Source organism: Polypterus senegalus, chromosome 13, assembly GCF_016835505.1.
Source record: "Polypterus senegalus isolate Bchr_013 chromosome 13, ASM1683550v1, whole genome shotgun sequence".
Lineage (NCBI taxonomy): Eukaryota > Metazoa > Chordata > Cladistia > Polypteriformes > Polypteridae > Polypterus > Polypterus senegalus.
The window spans coordinates 50,389,853-50,417,345 of record NC_053166.1 but is presented as its reverse complement, the minus strand read 5'-3'; the positions used below and the strand labels follow the sequence as shown (position 1 = coordinate 50,417,345).

The 27,493-nt window shown below is 40.1% G+C and overlaps 1 protein-coding gene across 2 annotated transcripts in view; it reads right to left on the bottom strand.

Moving 5' to 3' along the window:
• The window catches only part of atp10b (ATPase phospholipid transporting 10B), a 356,966-nt gene that overhangs the window by 156,063 nt on the left and 173,410 nt on the right, over window positions 1-27,493 (bottom strand). For both annotated transcript variants that reach the window (XM_039775061.1, XM_039775060.1), the window contains exons 4-5: window positions 15,814-16,085; window positions 14,682-14,876 (exon numbers count right to left, since the gene is read on the bottom strand). In XM_039775061.1, coding sequence (XP_039630995.1) covers window positions 14,682-14,876; window positions 15,814-16,064 — 446 coding nt within the window. In that variant the 5' untranslated portion in view covers window positions 16,065-16,085. The remainder of the gene's footprint in view (window positions 1-14,681; window positions 14,877-15,813; window positions 16,086-27,493) is intronic.

The window sequence follows — 27,493 nt, the reverse complement described above, 5'->3', positions numbered from 1 at the left end:
TCACACATCTCAAAAAAGTTTTTTGAAGTCAAGATAATTATATCTATGGACAGGGGATGTGGGTGGGTGGGAGTTCTTTGTACCTTACAGTTGACATTCCATTGAAGGCTGACTTCTGCCCTAGGGCTTGTGGTTCCCTGTGACCACTGACTGGAGTAAACAGTGAAAGAGAATGGGGGGATAAATAGATAGTTACACAAGGCTTACTCCATTGTTAAAGACACATAATATTTAAAACTTTTGAGATTTTTTTTTCCCAGTAACGTGACTCATTCAATTCAAAAATAAAAGGCTAAAGAGTAACAGGAAAACACATTAAGTAGCTAAGACAATTCTTACGTATAAAAAGTTAAGCATAATGAGAAATAATATGAAATTAGTTCTCTGATGTTAGTTGAGTTTAAGGTAAATGAATTTAGTTCTGTGATAGAGGTTGGCCTTCTCGTTTTACACTATGTGTAGTAGCCATTCCTCAATAAAAAATAAGTCTACCTACATAATGTATATCAGTAATCAATTACTTAAATCATTATCATCATCATCAGTGTCCTCACACAGCCTAATCCTCATTGCCAAGTGAGTCTTTTCTTTCCATTAGAGATGCCTCTCTACCTACCTTCATACTACTTGCACACAGTTTATAATCCTCAATTTATAAGAAAATATGGAATATACAGTAAATCTTGAAAACGCAGAACTTAGTTTCATGCTCACATGCATTATATAGAGTTCACCCTGTGATTAACTTGCAGCCTTGAGTAAGGGCGCCACCTCTCTGCCGTTTGACTTTCATTCTTTCTGCTTTCAGGCGACAGTCTTTATCAAGCCTAACCTTTGTTAACTTTACTATTTCTAATTATACTTCACTCAGAGATCAACATCAGATGGTCTGGATTGAGAAGCTGACATTATTCTGGAAACATAAACTGGAGATGATGTGGCTGAAAAATGAGTGGGAAAAGTCTGTTTGGATAGCAGCATCTCTGAAATGTGAAAAGAACTGCACCCCATAGTCCAAACCCCAAAAAACGAAACTTTGGAGTTCTCTGTTACAAGGAAAATGTCAATTAAAATAACTTTTATCTTGTAATTCAATGTCATAATGTACTATTGACATACGTTTTCAGAAATTCTATTGTTTTAATAAAGAGTTTACCCTGGAAACTAATATTGTCATTCAATCCGTTATTTTCATTATTCCCATAATGAAACCATTGTATACTTCCATAATATGCATCCAAATAAAACAGGCTGTGTGGCTGTAGCGGTGTGAGATGCCATCATCTACTGTATGATAACATGTCATCTTTGCTTTTTACCATGTCAACAACACATCTACTACCTGTCAGGAGTTATAGAGAAAGATTCTCTGGACAGAATCGCCCTCAGACAGAACTCTCACTGAGCATTTGTAGAGTATTCTAGATAAAAAACACAGTCTCCTCCTCATCCTCCCTTTAAGATTACCTTTAATAATGCTTGGCAAGAAGTGGTAGAAGACACCATTCAGCCATGAGGCAAAAATGCCCACATGGTGGTTTTATTTAAACCAACACAAAATCAATCATTTAAGCATTGTTTTAAAAAGTTACTACAGCATTAAACAAGCCCAGAACAAAAACTGACAAGAGTAATCTTATTCTTTACATGACACATTACAAGGAAAAAACATTTAAAATGAAATTTGAAATGACAGGAGATGGAAGTAGTCTGACAAGTGAAAGAAAAGTAGAACAGGACTCAGTACAACAGGTTTAAAGGATTCAATTAGAGAATAAAGACTAACATGAGGAAATGATTAAATGAAAGAGGAAGGGTGTATTTTCAAGTATGATCTGATTGTCAACACAAAGTAAGGTTGAATGACCAACACAGGGCAGAAGTTCCAGAGGGCATGAACAATAAAGCTATATAAGAAAATGATTGCATAGCCCAGGGTCAAAAGAGGGAGAGAAATGAGTGTCATCACAAGATTTTGGCTTTCTGTTACAATAGTCTGTTGTGAGGCAACCAATGATAGCATGAAAAATGGAGTGTTGACATAAATACCATTACAAGTTAGCAACAATGTTTTGAAGACGGTAAAATTTTGGGCTTGAATTATTTTTTGTCTGTACATGATGACTGAAAAAATTGTCTCCAATTGAAACATTTTTCTCACATAGTATAGCAGGCTTTGATTACAAATAACTTACTATTCCAAAATTGATTTATTTTGAATTAATCAAAATATGTATGTGTCATTAGAAATGATGTACCTATTTTAAAACATTTAGAATTTAGTTAGAATTGTTGCTGTTTGCCTGATGAATAAGTCATGAGAGAATGTTGTTTACATACAACCAACAATCACCCTTTGTCTACGTTCTGTCCTTCTCCTGGTGCCATCTAAGTCAGATGCACATAGAAAATTTGGGGAAAGAACTGAGGAACCTATGGGCCAGTAAGATCAAGACTAAGAAATAATCATGAAGCTTGAGAAGCAGAGAGTAACCAGTTAGGTTCAGAATGAACATAAGATATTATTCACCTTGTGTAATATGATCCAGGGAATCAAGATAACTCAAAAGAAAGAAGTTCTGTTTGTGTGTAGAGGACCCTGTCCTTTAAGAATGGCACTAAGAAAGAACTCCTCAGTAACGGAAACAATAAAGGACTCTGAGAAATCTAGTGATGTATGCAATGAACCATTATGATTGATAGCCGTTAAAAGGGTAGAATTACTTATCTTACAGCTATTAGAAGAGCACTTGACAAGTTATAAAAGAGCATTATTGAAAATAAAGATATTTTCTTTTATCTGGTTCAAGCATGAGTGCTTCCTCTGAGTAGTGGCATGCTTGCTAGTGGCTATGATATATAGATTTCTTTGTAAATATTTAATGAGTTTCTCTGTTTATATTTAAATACTATCATTTGTGCTTGTTTTTAAGTCAAAGTTTATTTTTAGTTATTGTTTAGCATGATGGGATCTTAAAGAGAAAGTGCACTTAATAAGAACAAATTAAACTAAATATTTGAAAGCTTTCAGGAGATAGTGGATTCATCGTTTAGTTTAACAGAGTTTCAACTAAGACATTAACCCTGAATATGATGGTAGTTTTTTCCAGCAAAACACATACCCATACAAAGCAAAATTATGTGAGTTATCAAATAATCTAAGCTAAATATCATTTGGAATTGCAAGAAAACTTTGTATTTTTGTAACTGAGCTGGTGTTCATGGGTCTGGTAGACCTGCGACATTATTGGGTTTCTAAACAAAAAAAAAATCCCAACATTTTATTTTAAACTACCTGACAGATGTTGACTTTATATCACTTAAAAACAATATAGATAGCAAATATGTTTACTGTTTACTAAGTGCCTTTTCTAGATCACATTTATCAATGAAATGATTCATCTAATAAAATGTGATTTTTGTGTCAAAATTAATAATAATTAAGATTAGGAGTAATAAATCATATCTGCCTTGATCAACTATATATATATATATATATATATATATATATATATATATATATATATATATATATATATATATATATATATATACACTGTGTGCACAATTATTAGGCAAGTTGTATTTTTGAGGATTAATTTTAATATGGAACAAACACAGTGCTATCAGTCAATCCAAAATGTTAATAAACCTGAAACCTGAATGTTTCACAACGGAAATGTGAGTGTGAACATCATCAGGGGAATACATATGTGCGCACAATTATTAGGCAACTATTAGTGTGCAGATTTATTATGCAACTAAAGGAAAAATGAAAATTTTCCCATCTCACTTGTTTATTTTCATCTGTTATAGTGAGAATAATAAACAAACACCTCAAAATTTACAAATAAACATCTCTGACATTTCAAAAAAATAAATCAATCAATGAATGACCAATATAGCCACCCTTCTTTCCAATAACAGTCATAAGCCTTTCCATTCATGGAGTCTGTCAGTTTCTTGATCTGTTGACGATCAGCTTTTTGTGGAGCAGTGACTACAGCCTCCCAGACACTCTTCAGAGAGGTGTATTGTTTTTCTCCCCCGTAAATCTAGCGTTTAAGAAGTGCCCACAAGTTCTCGATAGGGTTTAGGTCAGATGAGGAAGGGGGCCATGTCATTATTCCTTCATCTTTAAGGCCTTTACTGGCTGGCCATGCAGTGGAGAACTTCGATGCAAGTGATGGAGCATTGGCCTGCATAAAAATCATGGTCTTCTTCCTGTATCACTGTTTGAAGAAAGTGTCTTCGAAAAACTGGCAGTAGGTTTGGGAGTTGATTTTGAGTTCATCTTCAATGCAAAAGGTCCAACTAGCTCATCTTTAAAAATACCAGCTCATACCAGTACCCCACCTCCACGTTGGAGTGGAGCTCTGTGCCCATTACTGATCCACAGGTCCATCCATCTGGTCCATCAAGAGTCACTCTCATCTCATCGGTCCATAAAACCTTTGAAAAAAATCTGTCTTCAGATATTTCTTGGCCCAGTTTTGACATTTCAACTTATGTTTCTTGTTCAGTGGTGGTTGGGTTTCAGCCCTCCTTACCTTGGCCATGTCTTTGAGCACTGAACACCTTGTACTTCTGGGTACTCCAGGTAGGTTGCAGCTCTGGAATATGAAAGTACTGGAGGATAATGCGTTCCTGGTAGCTTCACGTTTGATTCTTCTCAAATCTTTGGCAGCTAATTTGCGTCTTTTGTTCTTAACACGTTTCTTGCGACCCTATTGACTATTTGCAACAAAATGTTTGATGGTTCTGTGATCACACACCAATATCTTAGCAATTCCAAAAGTGCTGCATCCCTCTGAAAGACTTTTTACAATTTTTTACTTTTCAGAGTCAGTTAAATCTCTTTTTTGGCCCATTTTGCCCGAGGAAAACTAGCTGCCTAATAATACTGCACACCTTGATATAGGGTGTTGATCTCCTTAGGCCACACCCTCCCTCATTACACAAATACACATCACCTGACGTGCTTAAATCCAATAAGCATTCAAGTTAATACAGCTTGGAGTTGGAATATACGCATTAAAAATGATGATATGGTCAAAATACTCACTTGCCTAATAATTGTGCACACAGTGTATATATAGAGATATTGATGTTTATTGTTTTGAAATGAACAAACTAAAAGCACAAAGTTTACTCACAGTTTTATATCTATACTAATAAAAGGCAAGGCACTCACTCACTCACTCACTCACTCACAGACTCATCACCAATTCTCCAACTTCCCGTGTAGGTAGAAGGCTGAAATTTGGCAGGCTCATTCCTTACAGCTTACTTACGCGTAACGGTCATAACTGGAACCTATTTTTTCGTACATATACTATAATAGACGTCTGCTCGATGGCCGCCTCCCACGTAATTTAGTGCCGGCCCATATAAGGCCGTCCGTCAGCGGCAATCCAATAGAAACACTGCCGCTAAATATTCACGGGTGAAGGACTGTGCTTATGCAGAGGAAGATGAGATGGTCAGGGTGGTGTTTGGGACAAACTCAGAGAAACAGCGAGAGAAACTTTTAAGTGCCGGGTCTTAGCTAACATTAAATACAGCCGTGGACATCGCACGAGATGGCATCAGCACAGCTGGGAACCTTCGATGCATGTACACCGAGCGGCTCACGTGAACTGATGCAGTGCACAAACAAAAAGCAACAGTTCCAAAGAGTGCTAAACAAAAACCGAATTAAACAATTGAGAAGGCAGCAAAAAAATATGAAGCGTCTGACACATACAAGCATATTCATAAGTGCAACTACTGCGGAAACAAAGCACACGGTGGAAAAAGTCAATGTCCCACTAAAGGAAGACAGTGTAAAAAAAAAACCCGTGCATGCAGTGTGTCAGGTCTCAGATAAAGAGGAAGACGAGCTGTTTATTGATGCAGTAAGAAACGAATCGAGGAATGAAACCTGTTATCTTTACAACGATTGACAAACACGGAATGTGACTTGAACACAACACATCCTACAAATACGAACCTGATTGAAAGAAATAATGATAATCAAATCCTTGATGACAGCAACACTCATAACACTCACAAAACAATTACTGTATATTGACAATCATGTTACGTTATTTTTAAAATGTTCCCTTTTCTTTTTCATAACTTCTTTAACACACTACTTCTCCGCTATATATATATATATTGACAAACCACACGCCGTGGCGCAATGGAAGAGGCTTCGCCTCTAGCGCTGATGTCCAAGGTTCGATTCCCGAGAGGGGGTGCACTGAGTATGTACACCTCATGACCCCAAAATTAGGGCGAAACACTTGTCGCATACTCTGCATTATTTCACAGTAAAACTATTTCAATATATATATACATATATAAATATACACACACATACATATACCAGGGTGGGCCATTTATATGGATACACCTTAATAAAATGGGAATGGTTGGTGATATTAACTTCCTGTTTGGGGCACATTAGTATATGTGAGGGGGAAAACTTTTCAAGATGGGTGGTGACCATGGTGGCCATTTTGAAGTTGGCCATTTTGGATCCAACTTTTGTTTTTTCAAAAGGAAGAGGATCATGTGACACATCAAACTTATTGGGAATTTCACAAGAAAAACAATGGTGTGCTTGGTTTTAACGGAGCTTTATTCTTTCATGAGTTATTTACAAGTTTCTGACCACTTATAAAATGTGTTCAATGTGCTGCCCATTGTGTTGGATTGTCAATGCAACCCTCTTCTCCCACTCTTCACACACTGATAGCAACACCGCAGGAGAAATGCTAGCACAGGCTTCCAGTATCCGTAGTTTCAGGTGCTGCACATCTCGTATCTTCACAGCATAGACAATTGCTTTCAGATGACCCCAAAGATAATAAGATAAACAATAAAAACCATCATTTAAAAACTGCATTTTGTGTTTACTTGTGTTATATTTGACTAATGGTTAAATGTGTTTGATGATCAGAAAGATTTTGTGTGACAAACATGCAAAAGAATAAGAAATCAGGAAGGGGGCAAATAGTTTTTCACACCACTGTATGTATATGTGTGTGTATATGTGTGTGTGTATATGTAGATATGTATATATATATGTATATATATGTGGATGTATGTGTATATATATATATCTATACTAATAAAAGGCAAAGCCCTCACTCACTCACTCACTCACTCACTCACTCACTCACTCACTCACTCACTCACTCACTCACTGACTCATCACTAATTCTCCAACTTCCTGTGTGGGTGGAAGGCTGAAATTTGGCAGGTTCATTCCTTACAGCTTCCTTACAAAAGTTGGGCAGGTTTTATATCGAAATTCTACGCGTAATGGTCATAACTGGAAGCAGTTTTTCTCCATTTACTGTAATGGAGATGAGCTTCAACGCCGTGGGGCGGAGTTCCGTGTGACATCATCACGCCTCCCACGTAATCACGCAGCACATAGAAAATCAGGAAGACCTCAAAAAAGCGCTGAAGAAAACATATAATTGAGAAGGCAGCGAAACAATAAGAAGCGAGCGAGTGACATATACAACCATATTGATGAGTTCTGCTACTTCGGAAACAAAGCACGATGTAAACCTACACTTTAAATTAAGTTTATAGACAGGCTGCGCTGGCGTTTGTAATTTAGTGCCTGCCCATATAAGGCCGTCCGTCAGCGGCAATCCAATAGCAAACTCCCACTAAATATTCACGGGTTAAGGACTGTGCTTATGCAGAGGAAGATGAGATGGTCAGCGTGGTGTTTGACACAAACTCAGCGAAACTGCGAGAGAAAGTTTTAAGTGCCAGGACTAAGGTAACATTAAATACAGCCATGGACATAGCACGAGATGGCACCAGCACAGCTGGGAACCTTCGATGCATGTACACCGAGTGGCTCACGTGAACTGACGCAGTGCACAGATAAAAAGCAACAGTTCCAAAGAGCGCTGAACAAAAACCGAATTACACAATTGAAAAGGCAGCAAAAAATATAAAGCGTCTGATAAGCATATTCATAAATGCAGCTACTGTGGAAACAAAGCACACGGTGGAAAAAGTCAATGTCCCGCTAAAGGAAGACAGTGTAAAAAAAACCCGTGCATGCAGTGTGTCAGGTCTCAGATAAAGAAGAAGACGAGCTGTTTATTGATGCAGTAAGAAACGAATCGATGAATGAAACCTGTCATCTTTAGAACGATTGACAAACACGGAATGTAACTTGAACACAACACATCCTACAAATACGAACCTGATTGAAAGAAATAATGATAATCAAATCCTTGATGACAGCAACACTCAGTAACACTCACAAAACAAATACTGTATATTGACAGTCATGTTACGTTATTTTTAAAATGTTCCCTTTTCTTTTCTAGCTTTTTAACACACTACTTCTCGCTGCGACTGGCGGGTATATATATATGTATATATATATAACCCGATCTACATACTCGAATAATGGATACTTTATTCGCCATCAATGATTGTTTTGGTAAAGCCATACTCAGTGTATTCATTAGATGAACGGTAAAAAGTAAGAGCGAGGGAGGATGACTCATTGAGGCATGCAGGCTGTAGTCTTGCGTCAACTCTATCTGAATTGCGATCACATTTGAAAAAATATATCTTTTCAAGTTCTATTTAGTCCATATGTGTCAAACTCAAGGGTCGGGCCACATCCGCCCGGCGTAATTATATCCGCCCCGAGATCATTTTATATACTGTATTATTGTTATTAAAGCCGGGTATATGAAGCGCTGGTAACACAATAAACTACAGATCCCATAATGCAGCGCTTCAGCTGCCTTGCGAACACTTACCACGTTAATCAAGTCTACCTTATGATGCTGCAAGTTATTGCGAAGCTAGAGTTATTGCGCACTGAGTTTGCACGCCTTTGGTGACTTTGAAGAACAAAAAGTCCGTCTACATGCGGCTCGAACCTTGTGCATGTTTGGTAGCACATATCTGTGTGAGAAGCTCTTCTCAGTGATAAAGACTAACAAAACAGCACACAGGAGTCGCCTCACTGATGAGCACCTGCAATCCATCCTGAGAATCTCCACAACACAGAACCTCACACCAAACAGAAACGAACTTGTGGCCAAAAAGATGCCAGGCGTCCAGCTCTAAAATGACATATGAGCAAAGACAACTGAATGATTTGATTTGTTATTGCACGTAAGAGCGGAGTCAACCGTTTTAACAAACAGCGTATTGCACTGATACGAAATAGCTGTGTGTGTATATATGTAGATATGTATGTATATGTATATATATGTTTATATGTGTGTGTGTATGTATATGTAGATATATATATGTATGTATATATGTGTATATGTATACTGTAGATATGTATATATATATGTTTATGTGTGTGTGTGTAAATATATATATATATATATATGACAACAACACTCATCACTCACAACAGTGACAAAACAATTACATTGACAATCAGGTTACGTTATTTTCAAAATGTTTCCTTTTCTTTTCATTGCTTCTTTAACACACTACTTCTCCGCTAGCTGGTTTTTTCTATACTATATAAAAGAAAAAGGCAACTTTCCTTTCTTTACACCTTTTTTCCTTTTATCCCAAACCAAAGCCTTTCTCTCTTAACACTGCAGAGGACACAAAACTAATTTTCTTTAAATGCCGGTAAGGCACATTACCAGAGGCACAAATTTGAATGTTCACATAGAAAATGTAATTTCAATGTACCTGTACTTCTTAAAACGTTAATGTTTTACTGTTTAATAACTTATAGACTATAATTTATTATTTTTCCCTTGCACTCAGTGACCAAACCTATACACACACATATAGACACATACAAACATACACACAAGTATATGTATGTGTATATATATACACACACACACACACACACACACACACACACATACATACATGTATATAATTTGTGTGTGTGTGTATGTATGTATGTGTGTGTATATATGATGTAGATAGGTATGTATGTGCGAGTGTGTGTATATGTAGATATGAAGATATATATATATATATATGTGTATATATATGTATATATATATATATATATATATATATATATATATATATATATATATATATATATATATATGTATGTATGTATGTATGTATGTATGTATGTATGTGTGTGTGTGTGTGTGTGTGTGTGTGTGTATATATGACAGCAGCAATCCAAGCTGTGAGAAAACAGTAAAAAGGAGGCGTGTCAGACGTCGTGGTACATTTTCTGATGCAGCTACCGAAAACAACTTCGTGACGCTGCCGCCAAATACACAAAACAATTACTTTGACAATCATGTTACATTATTTTTAAAATGTTTCCTTTTCTTTCTCTTTCCTTCTTTAACACACTACTTCTCCGCTGCCAAGCGCGGGTATATATATATATATAGATAGATAGAGAAATATATATATAGATAGATATGAGAACAACACTCATATCAATGACAAAACAATTACATTAACAACCATGTTACGTTAGTTTTAAAATTTTTCCTTTTCTTTTTCGTACCTTCTTTAACACACTACTTCTCCGCTGCGAAGCTCGGGTATTCTGCTATATATATATAGATAGATAGATAGATAGATATATATATATATATATATATATATATATAGATATATATATATATATATAGATAGATATGACAACAACATAGATAGATAGATATATAGATATGAGAACAACACTCATATCAATGACAAAACAATTACATTAACAATCATGTTACGTTATTTTTAAAATTTTTCCTTTTCTTTTCGTACCTTCTTTAAAACACTACTTCTCGCTGGCGGGTATTCTGCTAGTATATATATATATGTATATGTGTATATGTATATATGTATGGATATGTATATATATAGGTTTATATGTGTGTGTGTATATATATATATATATATATATATATATATATATATATGACAGCAACGCTCATCACTCACAACAGTTACAAAACAATTACAATCATGTTACGTTATTTTCAAAATGTTTCCTTTTCTTTTTCATTACTTCTTTAACACACTACTTCTCCACTGCGAAGCGCGGGTATTTTGCTAGTTTAAAGAATATAATGAGCCTGATTGAAAATGAATTCATGGCATCTACACACCACATGAAGGACAGAGTTTTACTGTGTGTGTATTCCAAATTTATTTTTTGCAGTAAATGTATAAAAACTTTGAGTATGTGTCCTTCTTGGGTCCCTGAACATCACAGCATTTTCTCTTGCTGCTATTACATATATAATGGAGCACCAGGGGGCACACTGCTGCACAAAACCCGACATAGACAGATGTGGGACACAAGTGCAAACACACACTTTTGTTTATTTTTTTTCATTTTCCTGTGGCAAAAGCCTTCTTCTCGTTTCCCACATGTACAGCACAGTCACAGTCACAGTACACAAAACACACTTCTCTTCTTTTTCTGTTTTGCTCCATTTCTCCTGGCAAGCTTCATCTTCTCCCACCAAACTCTGGCTCCCAGAGTAGTGGCTGCTGGCTGCTTTTATAAGGCACCCGGTTGTGGCGGAAGTGCTGCAACGAACGGCATAACAGCAACTGCAGCAGCCCCTGGTGGCTCCCATGGAACCCAACAGGGCTGCACCACACTCCAGCTCCCACGGAGCCCTGTGGGAGTCCGAGGCACTGCTGCAAACCAGGGGGGCTGCCACCTAGTGCTCCAGGGGAGGTAATGCTCTGGACATGAGCCCGGGCAAGGTCCCTGGCCGTACACCAGAATATATATATATATATATATATATATATATATACACACACTCAGCAAAAAAAGAAACGTTCCTTTTTCAGGACTGTGTATTTCAACAATAATGTTTTAAAAATCCAAATAACTTTACAGATCTTCATTGTAAAGGGTTTAAACAATGTTTTCCATGCATGTTCAATTAACCATAATCAATTAATTACCATGCACCTGTGGAATGGTCGTTAAGACCTTAACAGCTTACAGAAAGTAGGCATTTAAGGTCACAGTTCTAAAACGCAGGACACTAAAGAGACTTGTCTACCGACTGTGAAAACACCCAAAGAAAGATGCCCAGGGTCCCTGCTCATCTGCGTGAATGTGCATTAGGCATGCTGCAGGGAGGCATGAGGACTGCTGATGTGGCTAGGGCAATAAATTGCCATGTCCGCACTGTGAGACGACTAAGACAGCGCTATAGGGAGACAGGAAGGACAGCTGATCATCCTCGCAGTGGAAGAGCCCGGTTCTCAATCCCATTGAGCACGTCTGGGACCTGTTGGATCGCAGGGTGAGGGCTAGGGCCATTCCCCCCAGAAATGTCCAGGAACTTGCAGGTGCCTTGGTGGAAGAGTGGGGTAACATCTCACAGCAAGAACTGACAAATCTGGTCCAGTCCATGAGGAGGAGATGCACTGCAGTACTTCAAGCAGCTGGTGGCCACACCAGAAACTGACTGGTACTTTTGATTTTGAGCCTCCCTTCATTCAGGGACACATTGTGAAACATTTTTAGTTTATGTCTTATGGTGTTGACTCTTTTAGTGTTCATACAAATATTTACACATTAAGTTTATTGAAAGTAAAAACAGTTGAAAGTCAGAGGACGTTTCTTTTTTTGCGGAGTATATTCAGGCAACATGACTTCAAGTTCTGGAGTTGGTGGTCCTGTGACTCCAGCATCTGAATCCATCTAACAATGACTTTAGTGGCAGGGGTCCTTGGGATGTGTTGTCTCCTCTGGATTTGAGTTCTCACCAATTCCTTGCCCAGTTCTTGAAGAAAAAGTCTGACAAATGAATTGCAAGTGAATATGCCACTTGTAATAATTTTCCCTATCTTGGACAAGTGTAGGGTTCTTCTTTTGCAGCTGTAGGCACTCTATAACTTTTCCAAGTTATCTACTTCTCCTTTTGTAGCATTGTAATCCACAATGATTTATGGTTTTTGATGCTACCACCATAGATTCTGTAGTCCCTATGCAGCAGGCTCATGAATATTGCATTTTTTTGGACCATAAGATACCAAAGATGTGCTGGTTATGAATTGAAACTTACTTCAACTGACAAGCCCGATCTTTGTACTAATCAGCGTGATGTTGTGACCATGAAGTTCCTGTGTCATGTCCAGGACAACCTGCATCGCTTGTTTTTTTAGGAGCTCCTCCATCTGATTTCCCAGCATATGACTGCATGGTCCATATGTATAATGAAGCAGCGTCACAGGTAACCAAGATCTTGATTCAATATTATGCAGGTTTAGATGGCATACACTGCCTGAATGGACAACAGGCCTGAAACGGCATAAGCTGCTCATCAACAGTAATGTTGGGCCCAGGAGTGGAGCACAGAGAAAGGCGATCCACACATTTGTTTAACCCTGACCATATTGCAGCTTGCTGGTCTCTCTGTCATTGACTTGGTCTTGATTAGTAGACAATACTATATTGTTAAAGTTTTCTACAGACATTGTTGCACTAAAACATTCTTGGCCTATTTCTGCCTTCCACAGGGATTCAGTGGCTTTCCCACTGGATTTGAAAACAGCAGCGAGTATCAGAAGCCATAAGTATGCATATTAATTGGTTTGGTCAATTATGGCATAGATGAGTTGATGGAGGCTGTTCACAGTTGATGGTAATGTAAATGGTTTGTCTGATGGTTTTAGGTTTTGGCTATTGGGAAACAATGCCTTTAAAGAGGTGTTGTTTGTGAACAATTTCCACTCCTGTATTGTTCTCAGGTCTATCAGACCCAAACACCACAAATGTGATGTTAATGTGTTGTTGGGAGGCTGGGGGGATCACAGTATGTTCCCAATAGAAATCCATCCTCTAATTTGTTCTTCAAAGAAAATGAGACAAGGACAATGAATCTCAGATTGAAAAATTAATCTTTAAACAATGAAAATGCGTCTCACAGTCCCAAACACCACACGAGGGTTAACCTTAGTAGGAATGTCTGCAACATTTCTACTCATTTCCTCTGCAGTCTCTTTGATGATTTAAGACTGTGGTGTTCATTCTGTAACACTGTGTTAGGTAATGGTTATCCAACTTTTTATTTTTTATTGCAACTGTTTTTTTTATTTCTAAAGCAGTCATGGAGTTCAAGGTTTGGAAGCAGGGGCTAACCTTAAATGACCGGTTAGGTCAGCTGGCATTGTTTTGAAATGTAGGAGATAAAGGGACCAAACCATATTAATCCTGGGGCAACCTATCTAGTAAAGGGTTTTAAAAATAGAAGAACACATTTGACAATTAGCTTTGTAACTTAGTTGTCATCTGCAAGGTGCCTCAAAGATCAAGACAGAAAAAACTGGATTATTTAATTAGACAGAATTGGCCAACAACATTCCCAAAAAAAAAGTCTGCCCAGGCACCAATGTGCCACTCTTTACGGTTGGAGCAGCTTTCTCTCACAAGACGGTGATGAGACAAAAGTGACAAAATGTATTGATCAGGACAGGATTTTGTAGATGAGCTGTGTAGTTGTGGCTGGCACTTGAAAAGAAATGTGCTTAATAAATTTAGTACAACTGTTCTACATGTGAACATGAAATTTCAAAACAAATTCACCTCCTCATTTATAATTCCTCACTGGAGTTTTTAGGCTATATTTCTGTTTATAATATATTTTGTTTTTCTCTAATTACAGTAAAATGAGATTTATAGTATGTATAAGCACTTATACCTTGCTCAGTCTTTGCATGCTTACCTGTCATAAACCTGAGTTACTTTATAATTTAGTTGCACATCAGACTTGTATCTTCTGTGGTCTTCAATGGCATCTTTAACAGCAGTTAGGGAAAGCACAACTAGCAGGGGCAGCATAGTGATCTCTCTGTGAAAAACCTCAATCTGTGGGAACCAATTGAGAATAACCAGGAAGAGAAAATATACATTTGCAGACCTGGAAGGGAACAGAAAAAAAAAATATTTAGTGCTTGAAGATTAAAAAACATAAGTTTGTGGGTCTGAGTGCTAGAAATTGTCTTGTGTTTGCTGTCTTGATGCGCAAGAAAATATTAACTACCAGTAACGGCACACTGCACGATAACGTACAGTGAATACACTTGACTTGAGCATTCATAGTTTTCATGCTCTTTCTCTGTACGTTTAGCATTTGTTTGCTCAGAGGTTGATGTGCTTGCTGCTTCCTGTGCAGCTCTTCGTTTCTCTACCCTAGCTGACCGCTACTTCTCTTCTTTCATTGGCATCTTTATTGCATTAAAACTTAAGTCTTCAATCTGCCTCAATATTGATTTACGATATGAAGAGGTAGGGGAAGTAACGGTGAAGGTGGTAAGGATGAGAAAGGCGCCTGCAAACATGCGCTGCACAGCCACCCCCCTGGCCACTGTCAGGAGTTTATTCTACAATAAAATAAAATAAAAAAAGGAATAACCCTGGAGGTCAACCATCACCCCGAAAGTGGATAATAGATGTCATGTAGTGTATGTGTACCAAATTTCAGCTCAATAGTTCAAGCGATTTGAGAGCTACAGGTGATTTAAAATCCTGGACAGACAAATGAACAACCACGATAGTGTATTATATACTGTATAAAGAATATGATGGTATGCTATTGAATGTCATTGAGTGTAATCATGTACACTTTATGCACAGATATACAGTACATGTACAATTTTGAGAGCTGAAAGCTATAAAAAGCACAAAATAGACAAAAACAATAGAATATGCTTGTTTTGAAAGTCCTAGCTATTAAAAAAATAATACAACATCATGAGAAAACACACCACAGTAATCTTGCTAATTCTCAAAACTGGCATCTGATCAAATAGTTTCATTATCAGTCATGAATAATTTACGTATAGAGCAAAAGTTACCTGTGGAACTGCTCAAACAGGTTCTTTGGCATAAAGCTGAATACAGAATATTTGTTAGTTTTTATTTCATTTCCCAGATAGCTTCTTGTAATTTCCTGTAAGCCCCGGGTGTTGCTTTCATTGTTTGGAATGACAAGTCGCTTCTTCTGCCAAGGTGCTGGTGAGGAATGTAATAAAGGAGTTTTTTCGGATGTTTCACTGAGAGATGATTTTCCATGACGGTATCGTAGCCACTCAATGGAAAGTGACATCTTAACCAATAATCTGTATGGCTGAAGAAAAGAAACAAACATGATGATCAGCTTGTACAAATAAGATGATACATGCATATACAGTAAAGTAAAAGTAGCCACTATATCAGCAAAGTATTTCAGGAGCGCCAGTAATGCTATGCTCATAGCATGGCTCCTTTAATAAAAAATACAGTCAATAGTTAAGACAGTCCAGACAGTCCTGAAGTTAATATGAGCCCACCAATGACTCCAGATTCCAATGAAATTCACTTTCAGATAATATTCACATGAAGTGTCTCTCAGCCACAGGGTACAAAGAAACATAAAAAGCTTATTGCTGTCTAAACTGGGACCTTCTTCAGAACCTCCTAATGTTGATCATTTTTAAGTGTATGAGTTTAGAAGATCACCAAGACTACCATATATAATGACATGCTGTTATTCCTGTAATAAGTTCCTGCTCAGATATCCTCTATGTTTTACAGTCCTTAAAAATATTAATGACTGGGAGAAAGTCTGTAATTACATTTTATCTTCAGTACTGCCCCAGCCACCGCTGCTTCATACTTCATACCTGGGAGTGCAGCTGGATGATAATTTGGACTGGACTACCAATAGTGATGCTCTGTGTAAGAAAGGACAGAGCCGACTCTACTTCCTTAGAAGGCTGGCATCCTTCAACATCTGCAATAAGATGCTGCAGATGTTCTATCAGACGGTTGTGGCGAGTGCCCTCTTCTACGCGATATTGTGCTGGGGAGGCAGAAAAAAGAAGAGGGACGCCTCACGTCTGGACAAACTGGCGAGGAAGGCAGGTTCTATTGTCGGCATGAAGCTGGACAGTTTGACATCCGTGGCAGAGCGACGGGCGCTGAGTAGGCTCCTGTCAATCATGGAGAATCCACTGCATCCACTGAACAGTGTCATCTCCAGACAGAGGAGCAGCTTCGGCGACAGACTGCTGTCACTGTCCTGCTCCACTGACAGACTGAGGAGATCGTTCCTCCCCCACACTATGCGACTCTTCAATTCCACCCCGGGGGGTAAACGTTAACATTCTTCAAAGTTATTGTCTGTTTTTACCTGCATTCTTATTACATTTTAATTTAATATTGTTTTTTTGTATCAGTATGTTGCTGTTGGATTATGTGAATTTCCCCTTGGGAATAATAAAGTATCTATCTATCTATCTACTTTATGCCTGATGTCTCTAGAATAGGCTCCAGCCTCAATGACCCAATCTGTCGATGACAGGTTCCACAATAGATGGATTCATCTAATTTCGTCCATGCCAATAAAGTATTAGTCACTGTATAAATAAAGAACAAATAAACAACTGTACTGAGTACTGTACTAGGAAAGTACTACTTGGATTTTTATAGGAAACCGATATTTCAAAATAACTATTTATGTGTTTACTCACTGAAAGTGCTTCAAGGTTACTTTTAATTCACTTCCCCATAATTAAATCTATTTCAAAACCTCCATCAATCCATCCATTTATTTTCAAAATTGATTTAATCTAGAAATGCACTAATTAACATTACTAGGAGTTGTGAGCAATAGGATGTTTCCACATCAAGTATTTGAGCTCAGTGTTGGAGAAAAGCACTGTGCCGAAAGGTGCATACCACAAAGCACAGCTTGTAGCGTGTTGTCACTGATGAGTTCTGACAAGTGGTTTCAGGTTGTATTTTACATTTTGTGATTTTTGACTTTGCAGTATAGGAGTAATGGAGGTTAGTGCTGCTGCTTTTCATCTCCAGAGTAATGCATTGAATCCTGCCTCAGCAGAGTTTACACATTCTCTCTTTGTCTCTGTTATTATTTTTTCTTCAGTTTTCCAAAAGATGTTCAGAATGTGCTGAGTGGTGACTATGAACTTGTCTGATATGATGAGCGAGTATGTGTGAGTGTGACCAGCAATGGCCTGTTAATGTATCTAGCACTGGGTCATTCCTTGCAACCAAAGCTGCCTGGATAAGTCCAGAATGAACACAAACTAGATTAGTTGGATTCAGAAATGCATTCATGGATATATCATTGTAGCAACATTATATGTTTTTCCTATTAAACGTGTTGGATGGACGCCTAGGAAGACCAGTGGAGGGCTTGTACCTCCTCCAGACCGCGAGGGGGCGTCCGTCCTGGTTACGCTGGTGGCCTCGGGTAGGGGGCATGGAAGCCCAGCCTTGTAGGGGCCCGTGGCCACCGCCAGACGGCGCCCCACTGCTTGAACAGCCCTGGAGCCCAGTGCTTCCGCCACACCAGGAAGCGCTGGGGGGAAGACGACAGGGGACACCCGGACGGCTTCCGGGTGCGCAGCCGGCACTTCCGCCACACAAGGGCGTGTCTGCGGAAGAGTGCCGGAAGCAGCTGGAGCCCATCCGGGTTCCCATAAAAGGGGCCGCCTCCCAGCAGTCAGCGCGAGAGTCGGGAGGAAGGAAGACAAAGCTGGCGAGAGGACAGGAGGCGGCCAGAAAAGGACTATGTGGCCTGGACTTTGGGGGATCGGTGCAAGAGGCACTGGGGTTTGTGAGAGCACGGTAACTTTGTAAATATTAGTCTGTAAATAAACGGTGGTGAAGAACAACATGTCTGTCTGTCTGTGTCCGGGCCAGCGTTCACAGTGGCGTAGTCGTGCGGATGGTCCGTCTGGTACAAGACGGGGACCTGCATTAATATCAAATAAGTCTGTGGACGGCCCGGCGCAGCAGCGGACCCCACACACCGGCCGTGGGAGTGGCCGGCACAACCCGCAGGAGCGGTTCGCCCAGGGGACCGCTGCCGGTCCGCGGATTGGCCATTCCTGGGTGCGGGGAAGAAAAACCAGACGTTGCCAGAGTGCAGCGGGCTCCGAGAACCGCACTGTCATGAAGGGCGGCCCAGCTGGCGTTGCAACACAGGAGGCCACACTGAGTCAAGGGCCTCGGCATGACGGGATCCGGGAGGTGAGTGCCCTGCCCTGCAGTAATCGGCCCTTCGGGGTAGAGTGTACCTTGTTTTCCGCAGGCAGGGACGGTCCGGATCCGCGCCGGTCCAGGGGCTGTTGGCAGCGCGGTGGCGGCAGCAGCGGAGGCTGCGAGGTGGAGCCGCTGGAGCTCGAAAAGCCGCAGCAGCTGCATAGCTGTAAGGAGGCACGTCACCGCACCCAGAGTGGGGAAGACAAGATGGCCGCGGGCCGGATGTCCCGCCCGCTGACAGGCACGGGGTTGGCCGGTGTGTCTTGCGAGCCCGCCCATGATTGGATGGAGGCGGGACCAAGGAATGCCAGTCTCGTGCCTACGAGAGACCCGATTGGGCCAGAGGGGCTGGCCCACAGGAGACAGGCGGGGACTGGGGCTGATGGATAGGTAAGCCCACCACCGTCTGTCTCTATGTGCTCGCCTTTGACACAGGTGCTGAGTGCTCTTGCCGCTCGGTTGGAGCAGCTGACGGGGAAGGCGGTCGCGTTGGAAGAGACGCCGTGGGAGACGGAGGATCGGCGCGGCGCTGGAACCGGAGGTTGGCAGAGCACCGCGGGGTTGGTAAGTATTGCCGTCCCCGTAAAGCATGTGGGGGGATTTGCCGAAAATGGGCGTGACTTTCCGAAGGAGGACCGGCATCAAGTAGGAAATTCCCCAACAGCGGATGTGACGGGGCTGACAGTCTGCGAGGCGTGGAGATCGAGCACACAGGAGCTGGTAGGATCGGGGCTGATGAGTGCCCTGGGTCCTAGCGCCCTGCGCTCCAAGCCCGCAGCTGTCTCCTGTCACTCTGCCTGGACGCAGACGGGGCTGGATTTGAGCTTTTGCCATGCTCAGACCCAGTCCGTCAGGACGTCCAAGAGGAGAAGGAGGAACCGAAGGGTGAATGCCGGTTCCTCCGATAGGAGGGGACGCTGCGCTGGGTGTGCGTGTCCGGAGGAAGGCCGTCCTCGGCGGTGGCAGAGGGAAACCCCTGGGCGGCTGGGCAACCCGCCTGCAAGAGCGGACCTGCTGACACCATAAGGACGGGCAGGGAACCTGCGGCGGAGGACCCAAACAGGCAAGTCGTGGGCTGTCGATAGGGGGGCAGAGCGCTGCCGGTACAGAGACCGACAGGATGCTCGGGGCAAGTATCTAGGCAGTGCTTCTGGCCCTCCCTTTGCTTATTTCACAGGTTCGAAGCCCTGACGAGCCCTGGACCCGACGTCGTCTGGGACCTGCCCTCCTGGAACAGGCCACTCCACTTGAGGGCTCTGCGCCAGGAGGCTGATGGCGCCCCAGCTGGCGGGGATGGTGGAGACAGGAGCGACGCAAACCAGAGGGGCACGTTGGTGCCGGAGGGGGTGCCGAAGACGGATGTCCCAGGGTGGCGTGTTGGACCCTGGGGGCAGAGTAGGACCCTCCCTGGGGACATGCTGCCCTTTCAGTAAGTGTCGCTCGGACCCACGTGTCTTCGCTAGTGGTGGGGCACTGTGGCACCCGGCCGGGACGCCCAGGAGGACCAGAGGAGGGCTTGTACCTCCTCCAGACCGCGAGGGGGCATCCGTCCTGGTTACGCTGGTGGCCTCGGGTAGGGGGCATGGAAGCCCAGCCCTGTAGGGGCCCGTGGCCACCGCCAGGCGGCGCCCCACTTCCAGACCATCTGCCACATCCGGCTGAGGCAGGAGCCCGGCCGGGACGCCCAGGAGAACTGGAGGAGGGCCTGTACCTCCACCAGACCACGAGGGGGTGTCCGCCCTGGTTACGTTGGTGGCCTCGGGTAGGGGGCATGTAAGCCCAGCCCTGTAGGGGCCAATGGCCACCGCCAGGCGGCGCCCCGCTGCTTGAACAACCCTGGAGCCCAGCGCTTCCACCACACCAGGAAGTGCTGGGGGAAAGACGTCAGGGGACACACTGACGGCTTCTGGGTGCGCAGCCGGCACTTCCGCCACACAAGGGCGTGTCTGCGGAGGAGTGCCGGGAAGCAGCTGGAGCCCATCCGGGTTCCCATAAAAGGGGCCGCCTCCCAGCAGTCATGGCGAGAGTCGGGAGGAAGTAAGACAAAGCTGGCGAGAGGACAGGAGGCGGCCAGAAAAGGACTGTGTGGCCTGGACTTTGGGGGATCGGTGCAAGAGACACTGGGGTTTGTGAGAGCACGGTAACTTTGTAAATATTAGTCTGTAAATAAACGGTGTGTGATGAAGAACAACATGTCTGTCTGTCTGTGTCTGGGCCAGCGTTCACACCCTGAACAAAACTTTGGCTAGGTCCGATACCAGTATTGGCCTGTTTGGACTCTCTCCTTTATTTTCTTATCCAAATTGAATCACAAACTTACAAACTTTTAGCCTTTTCACTTATAACCTATTCACACAGTCTTCACAAGAATTTACCAAAGTGAGTATTATTTGTGGTAAAGAGTACTTTATTATGATGAGGTTTACATCTTTATGACCAGTAACAAATTAAATAATATTTGAATGCTAGCTCACCTGTATATGTGAAATTTTGCATTGTCTCTATTGCTTACTGGGTGTAATGTGTTGTCTGTCATACTGTACATTGCCTTTGTGTTTAACTTTGTTTCATTTCTGTTATTTTTTATTTTCATTCACTTATGTCCTAATGGTTTATTTCTTCTCTTAAAACACATGTTGCATATCACCATTCTGTATTAACTGACTCCATTTGTGTCTTATTTTCAACTCACAGTCATATTCATGTACATATTTTCGAGCATATTTTGTGAACCCAGTCTTGCATTAATGTGATGCAGTTCTCTGAGTAACCACCAATTGTCCGTTAGCCCTTTAAAATCTGGCAAATATTTTTACAGCCTTATGGCCAAACTGAGAGACTGAAGAAGAGCTTTTACCCCGAGGCCATTAAACATCCTAATGAAGACATGAACAAGAACATTTTTAGTTTTGACTGTTGCTCACACCAACTTATTGTCTACTTAGAAATCTATAATAGATGTTTCTTATGCCAGTATATTTACAACCAGTATATTTCTATTTCATTTATATTTTACTATATATCTTTATATTGTTTTATTTCTATTTTATTTCTATTTTACTGTATATCTTTATATTCTGTTCACTCTAAAACTTTTAACATTTTTCTTTACGAATACACAGCTATTGGTGCTATACACACTGCATATTGACCTACTTCAGTTAATACACTGTATTCTGTATATTTCAAGTTTACTTACATTTTAGTATGTAACTCTTATTTTATTTAGTTTTTATTTCACTCTTACTCTTTCATCCTTAGTCAATTTCTGTCTATAGCAATAGACTACTGTTACAATGAGTCAAATCTTACAACCAAAACCATGCTAGGGCACCCAAAAACTACAAATTCAGTGGTTTAGAGTAGCTCGGTACAAGCAAAGGTCAGATTATGCATCAAAAAATGATAACTCACTTCCAGCAACAGTTCTCATCAGCTTGAAGCATATTTCTTTACTTTTAACAGAAAAAATGGGCAAAATTGGAGGGATCTTATGTGCAAAGCTGCTAGACGTATGCTTTAACTTAACATGTAATTCTTGCCTAAGACACTTATACAAAACGTAGAATCAAGGGGGTTGAAGACTTATGGAAGCAATTGTTATTTTTTTATATTTTACTTCAACTCAAAGAATCTGTAGAAATTTAAACTCACTTTGATAATGTAGACTTTGGTACAGTAGCCTGCTGGGGTCACAAGTTACACCAGGTAACCATTGCCTTATATTTTAATTAGTATCTTTAAGATATTTTGGAATAAAATTGTGATTAAAAGTCTGTGTGTGTGTGTAAACGGAATCTTTTTTAAAGATATTTTCAATAAATGTACCAAAATAAACAATAAATGTATTTACTTTTCTGCGGTGGGCTGGCAACCTGCCTGGGGTTTGTTTCCTGCCTTGCACCCTGTGCTGGCTGGGATTGGCTCCAGCAGACTCCCATGACCCTGTAGTTAGGATACAGCAGGTTGAATAATGGATGGATTGATGTATTTACTTTTTTCTTCTTGTAATTTTGTCTTGGAGATTGGGTGGGTTGCGTTTAGGTATGAATAACTAATACGTATGTAACCTGAACTCAGATGTGTATACCTCATACGTATTCTTTGTACCAAGGGTATTGCTATCTGATTAGATCTGCTGAACTGTTTTGTTGTCTTTACCTACCCAGGCCTTGGAGGAAAAGTTTGTTATAGCAATTTGTTACCATTGCTTAATGTTTATTTGCACAATATTGCTGCACATACTTAAAACTACTTTTTCAAATTGTGTGTTTTGGAATAAACGAAAAGCTTCTTATGATTTTGACCTCCCTGCTCATTCCATATTATTATAGCCAGGTTTGTAATGAAAAGAAAAATATAAAACACTTCAGAATCACTGCACACGAAGATGATTAAATCTACAAAAATCTGAGTATGGTACGTTATCTAGTTTTTTCAGTTTAGGCTAAGACCCCTAGATGCCAAAAGACAATTCCCAAGTGAATATGTTTAGATGGAACATTGTGGCACAATAAAATACAAAACATTCATGGGTGCATATACATTTTATGGCCATTGTAAGTGGTGATGCAGATTGCTGCACATTAACCGTAGAATAATCAAAACTGCAGATTGTAATGTATCACCTAATACTTTGGTCAGTTAAATAATCACACCCATTATTATCCATATTAATTTATTAGATTTAATGATGGTGCAGATTGATATCCATTAATATGCATATTAAGCTATAAATAAATGTCAATGTACAATTTGATGCATTGGTTAATCTGTTCACTTAAATAATGAGGCAGATTATTATCCGCATTTACCTATCTGTCATTTTAAATAATGATGTGGATTGTTATCTGCCAGTTTCAATAATGGTTTATATAACTAAAAATGGTGCATATCATTATAGAGTATATTGTAGCTTACATTTATTAATTGGACTCACAGATGTCTATCAAAAGGTGTCAAGGAAGAAACATTTATATAGTGTACATTAAGCCATCAATTTAAAAATTCCCTCAACCTCTGTTCAATGTATATATTTTGTAACACAAGTCATTTATATAATATGTATAGTACTTAAGGGAAGACAGTTTATGATCATATTAACATAATTTTGTGTTAATTAGCATGATTAGTTTATGTTGCTATAATTAATTCATCATGCTGTGATTTAAAAAAAAATGAACATACCCTTCAAATGTACTGCAGTTTCTATTTTTTTTTTTTGAAACGCAAGGCACCAAAATTCATAAACATGATGTGAAATTACTTATTTCTCAGAAACTGATAGCAGGTGTGTTTGTGCAAATGAAATAGTTTGGAATATACAAATACAAACTACTATTGTAAGAAAAGTAAGTTAAACAAAATTGTACAGTACAAAACTAACAATTTAGCATTTCCTCTATGAAGTAAAATGGCATGATAGTGCATAGTGCAATGGTAAGAAGAGGTAGGGAGCCTCACAGGTACAGGAAACATGTGTAAAGAAGGCCTACAGTATATCAGATGGGGTCATTTAATTAGAAGAAGATACAGCCATCACACAGCGGCTCCACAAGGGGTAGGAACAATAGTACATTTCAAAAAATAAACTTTACATTATTATTAATTTATTTAGCAGATGTCTTTATCCATGGTGACTTTACAAAACAAACTATAATACATAGAATGATCATAAGGTGCAAACACACAAAAGCAATGGAGAACGAGATAAAAACTGAACAAGAGGGAGTCATGCTACTCTTAATGTATAATTACACCGGCAACTAGAATAAGACAAAAGTCAGTATCCTAAACTCTTTGTCAGTGCAACTTTAGCTATCATGTAGAAGAGAAGATAAGCAGTTCCAAAACATTTAAGTTAAAGGTGTATTTTCAAAAGACAACTAAACATGAATAAATCAAGCTTTGGAGCAAGAATGGAGAAGCATTGTCCAGTCTCGGTATGTCTGGCAAGAGGAAGGATGATTAGCAGACAGGCAGAGAGCAGAATGGGGACTCCTTAAGTTGACATATGAAGAAACTAAAGAATAGAGATATTGAGGAGTAGAACCCTTCAGAGAACCACACGTCCAGACAAGACTTCTGAACTGGATCCTTGCAGCAATAGGAAGCCAGTGGAGAGACTGACACAGAGGAGTACTAGGAGTGAAACAAGGAACGCAGAACACCACTCAAGAAGCTGAATTCTGGAGGAGTTAAAGAGGCTGAATAGTAATTAAACGAAGCCACTCCAGGAGTGATATGCAATAGACCAGCTGAGAGAGAACCAGTGCAAAAACAAGGAGTTGTATAGCACAATAGGAAAGTATTGAGTCCTCTGAATATTATGAAGAAAGAAACAACAGGATAATTGAAGAAATATATTGGGTGAAAAAAATTCCTGACTATGACTGATGGTGAAAAGGTGACATCTTCATGAACAATGCTTACAGACAAGACTGAGGATGGGCAATCAGAAATGTGTAAATGTGTTTGAGTGCAGAAAAAATGAGTTTCACTTTCTGTTTAGCGGTTAAATCAAGAAGCTCTTTTATCCCTAAATGTGACATAGAGATTCAGGACTGTGGTACACACTCTGTTGGGGCAGTCCCAAAGCAATTCTTCATAAATTACATATCAACAACACTAACAGATGGCACGGTGGTGCAGTGGTAGCACTGCTGCCTCGCAGTTAGGAGACCCAGGTTTGCTTCCCAGGTCCTCCCTGCGTGGGGTTTTCATGTTCTTCCCATGTCTGCGTGGGTTTCCTCCGACAGTCCAAAGACATGCAGGTTAGGTGCATTGGCATTTCTAAATTGTCCCTAGTGTGTGCTTGGTGTGTGGGTGTGTGTGCGCCCTGCCTGAGGCTTGTTTCCTGCCTTGTCCCCTGTGTTAGCTGGGATTGGCTCCGGAAGACCCCTGTGACCCTGTAGTTAGAATATAGCGGGCTGGATAATGGATGGATGGATGGACAACACTAACCAATCTGACAACTGCTGGCATTACTGACAGTTTTAAGAAGGTGTAACTAGAAGTCAGATTAACAGCTCTAAGAATAACAACTCTGTAGACATGCATGGTTGGCTGTTATATTTGCTCCTATGATGTGCCATTCCGTTGCTTTCCTTGTGTTGTAATTAACACATAGTCAAAAAAAATAAGAAAAAAGTGGGTTTCATCAGAAAAGATCGTATGTTAAATGAGATGATGTGCTTGCTGATTAACTATGAGGATAGCCATGTATGTTCTTCATCAGCATTGCACTAAGCTTGGTGTCTTCCTTCTTAGATGGGACAGGCTTCCCAAACATCATTTTGAGAGGTAATATATTTTCCTTAGCATGGTCTGCAGCACTGAACTAAAGAAGTTCCAATAGTACATTCAGGTACAGTATCTTATTTTCCAACTAACTTAAGTCATAATAAGGTCATCTTTTCAAGGATGCACTTCTGTCAGAATGTTAGTAAAGCCACGGCAGAGAGCACGACAGAAGAGCTAAAACAAAGGGACAAAATTTTACATTGCAGTCAACTGAACAGATGGGACAGACAAGCTGTTTATCTGAATATAACCAAAAACAAAAGCAAAGCTAAATACAGCATGACTTTTTTCTGTTCCTTAGTGAACATGATCTCAAAATAATTTTTTATGTCAGTCATAATTCTGGCTCTTTCAGTCTTGTTTTCTCAATTATAGCTGATGTTTGCTTTTGGTTAGACATGGCTCAATCAATTCAGATCAGGGAAGGAATGAGTAAGGACAGGAACTGAATAATCTGAAAAGAGTAGAATCGAGAATGAACATCAAACCGCCTTAAATGCAGTTGGCATGATTTAACCCAATTGTTATTGAGTAGATGGTCTTGCAAGTGTAGCTTAGCAAAATTATTTTCACAGGCAGAAATGTGAGCTGAACCAAAAGTGAACAAAAACACAGTTGCCAAGTCCCTTTTTGTATCATAACTCAGAACATGCAAATGAAGCTGAATTAATTCACTGAATTTGATTATGAGAGAATCGTGTGTAAGTTTTTCTCTATATATTTTCCATTTTTCCCACATCCCAAAAAATGTGCATATTTTGTTGTTTAAAATTCTAAAGTGGTCTTTTGTGAGTGTGAATGTGGGAGTGTGCATGACTGGGGCTTCCAGCAGATCAGTATCCCATCTAGAGTTGTTTCCTAAATTCTCTCCAGGATAAATTTTGTTTTCATGAGAATCTGATCAGGATTAGGTGGGTTTGAAAATGTTATGTTGTTAACAATCCCCCTACCATGTTATGAATTCATTGTAGGGTACTATAAAAATTGAACATGCTAGTCAGTGAAACATCGAGAAAGTCAATTCTCATGTCTTTCTTAAACCCATTTTACCCAATCCAGCAACACTGCACAGAAGCTAGGAAGTCTACCTTGGAATTGCCAGATAACCTAACTTACATGTCTTTGAAGTTATGGGAGGAAACCAGAGTACCTGGAGGAAAACTCAGACAGGTATGTTAAAAA